At 38.2% G+C, this 9920-nt stretch overlaps 1 protein-coding gene across 1 annotated transcript; it reads left to right on the top strand.

The window, feature by feature from the left end:
- The first annotated feature begins 6811 nt into the window (after window positions 1-6811).
- Window positions 6812-7782, top strand: LOC132798245 (angiopoietin-related protein 2-like). The gene is made up of 3 exons (XM_060810030.1): window positions 6812-6914; window positions 6968-7520; window positions 7578-7782. Exons 2-3 carry the CDS (start codon window positions 7000-7002, stop codon window positions 7693-7695), a joined length of 639 nt encoding a protein of 212 aa, XP_060666013.1. The 5' UTR covers window positions 6812-6914; window positions 6968-6999; the 3' UTR covers window positions 7696-7782.
- Window positions 7783-9920: the final 2138 nt, after the last annotated feature.

Genomic DNA, 9920 nt, shown 5'->3' with positions numbered 1-9920 from the left:
TGGCCCCGCACTGAAATTGCCAACTGCCAACTGCCGGCTGACAGTTGCTGCCAGTTGCCACTGCATCTCTGGTCGGACACGAGACAGATGACCAGCAACAGCAGCAGCAACAAGATGTGTAATGACATCGACAACAACAGCAACAACATGGCGAAGAACTACGGCGTATTAATTGTGGTTTTGCCAGTCGAAAATTGGCATTTTAAGTGCGGCTTGGTGTCATTTCCACTGCAGTTAAACCATTAAAAAGTCTTTGCGTCAAATATTTATTACAAATGCCCACACACACACACGCACACACACTCATACACACACGTGACCAGATGCAGCGACCAAACAACTGCCAGGCAAACAGTCAGATCAACCAAACACAACCCAACAGGCAGCAAGTACTGCGGCTATTGACCATGCACACCTCTTGAATATCACATAACACTGACTGAAGACCAAGCAGACGGACTGACAGCATAAAAGATACCCTGTAAACAATTATTTGCTATAAAGTATATATATTCTTGATCAGCGTCAACATCCGAGACAATGTAGTAGCAGTAATAACTACAGTTTTGATGATTGCCAAAAGTTTGATACCGATGGGATAAAAATTGTGGAACTTATTTAAGAAATCATAATAGTAGTAATAATAATATACCAAATATAGCTTTCGGTATACTGTTGTATTTCTGGTATATAAATTTGTTATATTTTAAAATGTTTTGTAGAACCTATTTAAGAAATAATAATAGTATGTATAATAATATACCAAATGTAGCCTTCGGTATATTTTAGTATTTTTGCTTTGACTGGTATATTTTGTACATTATAGTTTATTTCGAATGTAGCAATATATCAATATACCAAATATAGCATTTGGTATACTTTAGTATTTTTGCAGTATATTGTTGGTATATTTGTATAATACGGTTTTATTGAAAATGGGTTGCGGTAGCACACAATCACACTCTAAATTTTAGTTTATCTTTATTTTTGTGGTATTCCATTATTGACTATTAATTTTAGTGAGCCACTTAAGATAGTTGTGTTGATTGCAAACCTCCTAGCTCTTACCATTTGAACCTTTCATATACAGATTTTGTTCATCACTGAAGTCGATCATAAGGCATAGGCTGATATACCCCTTGAAATCTCAGTTAAACTAAATGCCACACATAGATACAGAAAGGGAGAGAGTGAGTCAGGGAGAGTTAGAGAGCGAGCCACTCACGGGGGGATTCATTGTCGAATATTTCACGAATTGAGCTGTCATGCAAATGTGGCATTTTCTGTTTTTGAAGTTGACAGCATCGAAAATTGCTGCATACATCGCGCATTGCAAAGAAGTCGAGTGTTTGGTATGAGTATTATCGATAGAAAGGGATTTTTTGAAGATTGATTTGACGTAGCCGTTGCCGTTGTCGTTGCGCTTTGCCTGGCGCATTGTTTGGGGCGGATGTTGCCGCAATTGTCAGTTCGATCAATCATGAACGCCTGACAGTCACTTGAGCGCGCCACGCCACGGCCTCACGGCTTGTGTATCATCATGTGAGAGTCGGTTTATTTGCTCAGTCGCATTGTTTACACTTAATACGCTAATAACTCAACTGGCCCCGCAAACAACTCAACAGCTGAAGGCAAATGGCAAAAGTTTTATTGAAAGTGCCACACAATTTGTTTGTATATTTAAATTATCATACAATTTTCAAAAAGTTTCGCTCGAAATGAGCTCTCGCTCTCCCTCTCTCTCTCTCTCTATCACCTTCTAACTACGGGTGGCCCTCCATTTGGCCTTCTGCCTGCTGTCGTCTGCCTTCTATTGCCAGCCAGCTGCCTGCTGCCTTCTGCCTGTTTTCCTTCTGCCTTCTGCCTCTTGTCTTGGCACTTTGACTTTTGGCTTTGGCTTTTGTTGGTGCGGGGCCATTTTGAATTACATTTGTGTAATTTTGCGGAAAAGAAACTTTTTTATTTGCTAATTTTGTTAAATTAGAGCACGAAATGAAAGAGAATCCCAAATGACTTTATAAAATGCGCCCAAAACATTCGTGATTGTGCCTCTTCGACCTCTCTTCCTCCAGCTCCTTCTTGTCATAGCCTGCGGCAAAAATAATTACAAGGACACATGTAATTTGCAATTCTTTTTGGTTAGCAAAGAACAAAGTGCATGCAAAGTGCGACGACATAATGGAAATTGAGAAAAGCTTCGCCATCATCAGCGTAATAGGAGCACTCTTGCCGCAGGTGTAATTCGCAATTTGTAGTGACTAAAAGACTCAATTGATTGCGTATACGTAATATATAATCAGCTTTCAATTTATTCGAAAGTTTTTATATGAAAGTAGGTATAAGTTCATTTAAATTTATTGTATTATTAATGTACGTAATTCAAAATCTTAGATTACAAAACCAATGTATCTTTAAGTAATTGATTCGAGCTCGAGCTATAGTGCTTAGGCATTTGTCTAATTTGTGGAATCAACTGTCAGCTTTCAGAGCGAAACTCATCTGCTTAGAATGCGGTCAGGCCATAAGAGGATTTATATCGCAAGGAACAGCACACACTGAGCGCACTCTCCTTTATGAGGTTTTCTATCTGCGATACGCACATAAATTGGGGCATTTCCAGGGGGCATTTACCATTTACCCAAAGTCCAGTTTGGGGGCGCCGACTTTAATTGCAATTAACTAAATACGCACAAAGTGAGGGAAGTGTGGATAGTGGGGCCAAATGAATATGCATTCCATTAAATCAACATTAATTTATATAATGCATTGTGTCCTGACTATTGTTATTGGTTTTTTTTCTCCTTCCTACGCATACTAAATAATGGCAACTTTGGTTTTAATACCCTGCACAAAAGAAAGCACTCCAGGCGGGGGCGACAGACAAAATGGATGTCGAGAACATCTTCATTTTCCACAAACATTAATGTTTATAGGGTATCTTTGTGTCGCCTACCAAACATTCGTTTATTGCTAATTGTATTCTTTTTTTGTTGTTGTGTGTTCGTTTTGGGCGGCTTTTAGTTGTGCGTAAATTGTAATAAACACATGTAGGCCAACTAATACATTGGCATGTGGTGGGGCATTCGAATAATTGATATTGATGGTTGTAATCCCACTTAATCCCTAATTACAAACAAATGAATACATAGAAATGTGCGTGAGTTGTCTCTGAGTTTGGCGAATACCGCGTATCGGGATCCATTTATTCATTTGCTCATTTACTCATTTAGTTTATATATTAAACGGAGAGCGTACCATAAATCACACAGTAAAAGGAAAGTTCAACCCATAACCTATAGATCATAGTTTTTGTTCAAATTTGAGAATCATTCGAAAGTAATTTGCTAATTAGTCCGATTGCCAATCTCTCTCACACACACACATTTGAGTTAATCATGATGCTGTCTATCCATTAATTAGTCTCTGACATTGGTATTTGCTCTAATTGAACAAACATTCGCCTCTGCATAATTTAATATGGCTGCGCTGAGTGTTCAAATTAAAACGACACTTTGCATGGGGAAATCCCTGAGAAATTTCTGTTTGTGTGCTTCGCATACTAAATTCGTAATCTGTTTAATCATCTCATCTCTTCTCATAAGCAAGTTGCAAGGAATTTGGATAAAATAAAAAGACCAAGATATTTGTAGATATCAAGTTCTCCATACATCTCTCTCTCTCTCTCTAGTTCTGTGTGTGTGTTTTGCTATTGGATCTATTTAATGCTGTTGTGTGTGGCCCATCAATAAAACAATCAATATGCTGACAGCGAGACAATCCCCTCGGAAATATGGACAGGCGACAAGCCAATGGGGCCCCATTCATAAATTGACACATTATCAAAATTTATGAGTGGCCGATACAAAGGCGTGACATGAGTTACATTCACGACGACTAAAAGCGGCTCTGGAATGATGAGCGATGGCTGCTGCTGTTGCTGCTGCTATGGGGAATGCTTGCAAGCAAATAACTGTACAAAATTAATGATGCGACAACAAAATGCAGCAGACATAACAAAAAAAAACAAAAGACCCACAGATACAGAAGCTGAGACAGAAGCAACAGTTGCACAACACAAACAAAAACTAAAGCCAAGACAAAAAAAAAACGAAATGAAAGGCAATAAACGAAAGAGCAATGGGATGGAGATGTCGGGGTGGGTGGATGAACAACCCCCTGCCGTTGGCGACACATTGAGGGATGTCGTACGGTCAAACGTATGGCGTGGCAACAGCTTGAGGCCTGGACTAGGGGTAAGTGTCGTATCGAGGGGCGAAAAGGGAAGAGAAGAGAAAAAGAAGTGTACAAAAGCTGCCATGGATTTCCGTGATGCCATAACGCCAAGGGGGGTGGTTTCCAATGGGGTTCGAATTGTGCGTCAAGTGTTGTGATTTTTAAGCCTTGAAGTCAAATGTTTTTATACCCGCAACCCATGGGGTAGAAGGGTATTATAACTTTGGGCCTCAATGAAATGTATGTAACAGGCAGAAGTCAAATGTACTATATCAATATACCAAATATAGCCTTTGGTATATTTTTAGTAATTTGTGGTATATTAATTTTGAATATTTTATAATGAATCGAATATATTTTGACCTTTATGGCATATTTTGAATGAAGTACTACATTAATATACTAAATATAGCAACGGATCTTAAGTCCTCACAATCTGGTATATTTTTCACTGTATAGTATTTAGCATTTTAGTATATTTATGATATATTATTTTGTTATATTTTAAAATGAATACCGCTCATTTTTGCTTTCAAAATGTAGTACTATACCAATATACCAAGTATTGCCTTTGGTATATTTATAGTATTTTTGTGGTATATTAATTTGGAATAATTTAAAATGAATCGAATATATTTTTACCTTTATGCCATATTTCGAATGAAGTACTACATTAATATACCAAATATAGCAACGGATCTTAAGTCCTCACAATCTGGTATATTTTGCACTGTATAGTATCTAGCATTTTAGTATTTTAGAGGTATTTTATTTTAAAATTAATACCGCTCTTTTTGCTTTCAAAATGAGGTACTATACCAATATATCAAATATTTCCTTCGGTATATTTTATTATTTTTGTGGTATATTATTTTGTTATATTTTAAAATTAATACCGTTTTTTTTTTGCTTTTAAAATGTAGTACTTTACCAATATACCAAATATAGCCTTCGGTATATTTTAGTATTTTGTGGTATATTATTTTGTTATATTTTAAAATTAACACCATTCTTTTTTGCTTTCAAAATGTAGTACTATACCAATATATCAAATATTGCTTTCGGTATATTTATAGTATTTTTGTGGTATATTCGTTTGGTAGAGCGGGTATCTCATAGTCGAGCACATAGTCGAGCACATAGCATAGTCGACTGTAGCTTTCTGACTTGTTATTCAATATTGCGAGACGGTTGCACAAATTTTTTTAATAAACTCACATCAAGTAATGAGCAACCCCAAAAATTCCGAGGTTGGCACTTTGTTTGTGTTTTACTTTCTTGTGGCAGTTTGATATATATATTTATTTAGAGCTGCAGATTAGAGAAATTGTGAGAGAGAGAAAATGTGCGTGTGCACTCGTATTGTGGAATATAAGTTTTGTGGCGTATAAATTTCAACTTGCTGCAAATAATTGCGACGTGTGCGGCACCAGAAGTCACTTTGGCCGACAGATGACATGACGCCCCGTGGGCTTGGGATGGAAGAAGCAAGTGGCAAGGGGCAGGGGGCGGAGGGGGTAGATTGAATAGCTAAGCGGCGTCGGCATCGTGTGATACGTCACTTCAATTGCGAGTCTACAAATGTTGTTCACCTTTTTTACACGTAGCGAGCATCAACGTCAACAACTTTTCAACAATGAAGAGCAACGGACTTTGGTGTGCAGCGGCAGTAAGAACGAGGCTGAGGGCACCAGACAATGTATTTACTTATTCATGCTCCAAAGTTCTAGCCAGGAAGGGAGAACTGAGACAGAGATAGCTAGCGAAAGAGAGAGAGAAAGGGAGAGAGAGTACGTTGGCAACAACTTCCGCAGAAATCATCCTTAGACGACGCTGTTTGACATTTCGGCCTGAATTATTTATTCGCTGCACTCTGAGAGCTTCTCTCTCTCTCACTTTGGTTCTCTCTCACTCTGTCTCTCCATCTCTTTTACACGATGACTATTCGCTCTTTCACTAGTTGCTGCTCTGCACTAAAAAATGTCCTGGGAATCGATGTTCAAAGTAAACTTTTTTTCTAGTTTAGTTTTCATTTTGCATTTTGCCTTTTGTTCAACTTTCTTTTTTCTTTTTTAATTTTTGTGTTCATGCCTTTTTTTGTGATGATTCTACTTTTATTTAATCAACAACTGGCTCGTCTCCCTCTCTCTTTCTCTCTCTGTTGCCCCGCTTTCAGTGACAGCGACAGTTGCACAAACCGTTGAGCACATAATCCCCGTTGGCCGAATCGTAAAAGCTTCGCTGATTCCACATGCATATTACACCTAGATTTGTTGCATTTATATCGTATACGACTTTTTTCAGCTGCCATTCGAAATCAGTGTGCACAGGTTTGCAAGTGATTTGGGAAATGAGAACGGAGACCTCAAAGCACAAAACTAAGAAAAAGAAGAACGAACAACTCTCCCATGTGATCAACTCTTATAAAACATTTTACGCTGTTGACAAAGTGCAATTGCGATAATTAATTTACTATCTTCAACACTTGGAATCTCAAGTATTTAATTTAATGATAAGAAAAGCTAGCTTTCTATATAAAAGAAGGGAAATATACTGAAATTAGTTTAGTACAATTTTACTATCCCAATAATGTTTTTCAGTATAATTTATATATTTTTTGGTGCAATTCTTTGTTATGCCACTGCGCAGTACAATGAAACTAATCAAATTTACGATTTCAAGTGAGTTAATAGCTTAAAGAAAATTTATGAATTTAAACAAAACCTTTTCTCAGGGCGAAGAAAGATCAAGCGTTAGTGGATAATAATGAAAAAAATATATTCGAACTGTGCCGAAGCAACAGCCTATTCACAGACTAGTGGAGTCTACCAAATATATATTCCCCAATATATTGAACATCCTTTTCGAGTGGCCTGTGATGCAAAAACTCAGGGCGGAGGTTGGACTATCATTTTGAATAGAATGGATGGAAGTGTGAACTTTTATCGAAAGTGGAATACTTACAAAAACGGATTTGGAGATTTAGATGGCGAGTTCTTCTTGGGATTGGATAAAATATACGCTTTAACAGCTGATTACAGCCAAGAGTTGCTTGTAATTCTCGAAGACTTCCAGGGAAAAGAAGTCTTTGAGAGGTATGAGAAATTTGCGATTAGCGGCGAAGATGAAGAATATGCCTTGAATACGCTGGGCAAAGCTAGTGGAACTGCGGGTGATTCGCTCAGTTATAATTATCGCCAGAAATTCGCCACATTTGATCGGGATAATGCAAATAACTGTGCCAAGAATCGAAGCGGCGCTTGGTGGTACAACAACTGTTCTGCTGCGTAAGTAAATGTTGTAAAATTTTTAATGCTGATGCTAAAATCTCATTCCTTTTTTAGCAACTTGGCTGGCACATATAATGGGACAGATAGAAATTGCATTTACTGGAATGATTTTCATAATGTAGAGTCCCTTAAAAGGGCCACTATGATGATACGTCCAAGGAAATCTTCGTAAACTATGAAAACTTTAAGCAATTGACATTCAATATTTATCAGTTAATCTTTTTATTAATATACATACAATGATATACGTTCAAGGAAATCTTGGCAAGTTTAAAGTAATTGTCATTCAATATTTATATTTTTAAACTAATGAAAGAGTTTTATCTTTTATTAACAGTTTTTATCAATTTATTCTTGTTTTCATTATTTGTGAGAGAAGCGTTTAAGAGGCACACTTATCGAAAGTGCATAATACATTGATTGATTAAATGTGTGTGCTGTTGATCGACGGGTCAAGCATTCATCTGAAGCAACAAAATCTCAATAGTAACTAAAATGCTTAAGCAAATTTCCAAATCAGTCTATTGAATCAATTGAAACTTTCAACATTTCAACAGCTTTGCAACAGCTACTAATTGTGCTTTATGTATTCATTTCATGTGCTCAGGTTCATCACTGCAAATGAACTCAGGCAACTCAACTCAGCAGGAGTAGATGCAGTATGGATGGAGAATCCCCTCGGGGCGCCGTTGCCACCCCCTTAGCTCAGCTCTCTATACGAAATGCTGCTGATCCCAAGCGTAATTAGTTAACAAAATGTTAGAGTACTCGAAATTGTACGTAAATTGTTTAATTGTTGCGCAAAAGGAACTGAATAATCTGCTCAAATTTCATTCATTACTTGTCGACTACTTCCCTCAGTCTTGCTTTCTCTCTGTTTAGCTTCTTTTTCTTTGTTATTTTTTTTTCTAGCTTCTCCATCGTACTCATACTCTGTGGAGCTTGTTGCGAGTGTAGTTGGCTCTTGTGCATGCTGAGAAGGCGGCGTCATAAAAGCCACTTCATTTGCATAAATGAATTCTGCAAATTTTGAGTAGCACTTGACGCGTTCCCTGCTCCTCGCTCCTCGCTCCTCACTCCAACCTATTGCTATTGAAAGTCCCTATCTCTCAATGCTCGCATCTGTGGTGCTTATCCATAAACCGCAATTCAATGCGTCTGCCAAACAAATTCTCCTTCAACTGTGAACAGAACTGAGCTGAACTCGACTCAACTCATCTTGACGCAACTTGAGTTTGTCGAGTGCCTTGCATCACGCATACGCAGTGTTGTGCGGCATCTGTTTGGGCTTTCTATTTAATTAACATGTGAACTCCTCGAGCGTCTGCATATTCAATGTTGCCATTCAAGTGTATTCTATCCCCGTTCCTTCTCCCCCCGTCTATATCCTTTTTATTATGCTGTGCCCGTTTCTATTCACAAAAAGCGAGAAAAGGTAGCAGCAACCATTGAGATGTGAAATGCGAACCCCTTTCAATTAATCAATTTTACAGCAATAATCAAACGCAATTCGCTTTTGCATACATATATGCGTGGGTGTGTGTATGTGTATGTGTGTGTTTAACCCTTTGCCCTCGGGCCAAAGAGTTGCGTTGCGGCAAACACCTTTCACATGGCCAACGGCACTGACAACTTTTATCATTATGATGCGCAAATGGCCCAAAACTTTCGAGCGTGTGCACTGTGTTTGCTGTGTTGAGTAAATTAGTTACATTTCCACTTTCTAAGCGATTTAGTTTGACGATTAAACTTTCTACATAAACGCCATGACCGCGCCCCCAGCTAAGCTCGCAACTTCCTCTTCTGTGATGTAGCACAATTTAAATATTGCACATACGACCCGTAAACAATTTTTGGGAAATACAATTAAATGTTGAGCATTAAACATTTATCTACGATTTATTAATTAACGCATAATTGCAATTAGCAAACAGTTTTATGTGCTCGGCCCCAAAAAATATATATTGTGCTCTCAAGTGCATTGTTGGCCTCGAGATAGTGGAAGTCTTTTTAATAACGGAACGGATGAGGAAAAATTACATAGTGCGGGTGTGTGTGTGTGGGGAAATGCAAGGCTAACCTCAAGCAAAGTTTCGCAGCAATTAAACATTAATTACGAAACCTCAAAGAGGCACATTAGTGGCCGCTGTTGCAGCGAGGCGGCAACGAGGCAGGCAACACCAAAGAAACCCGAAAAGCCAAGCCAACTGCCAGCTGCCGAGGCGCCTCGAATTATGTTGCATAATATAAGTATGACTATGAGTGCGACTGCGAGTGCGAGTGCTGCAAGTACTACGAGTATAAGTACGAGCACAAGTGCTTGCAGCATGGAGAGCGTGGAGCGGCAAACTAATTACGCGCCTCTTTAAGAAATTAAATGCATTTGGGCCTTGTCAA

The sequence above is a fragment of the Drosophila nasuta genome, chromosome 2L, assembly GCF_023558535.2.
Source record: "Drosophila nasuta strain 15112-1781.00 chromosome 2L, ASM2355853v1, whole genome shotgun sequence".
In the NCBI taxonomy this organism is placed as follows: domain Eukaryota; kingdom Metazoa; phylum Arthropoda; class Insecta; order Diptera; family Drosophilidae; genus Drosophila; species Drosophila nasuta.
Note: the sequence above shows the minus strand (reverse complement) of the source record. Positions and strands in the feature narration are given on the sequence as shown.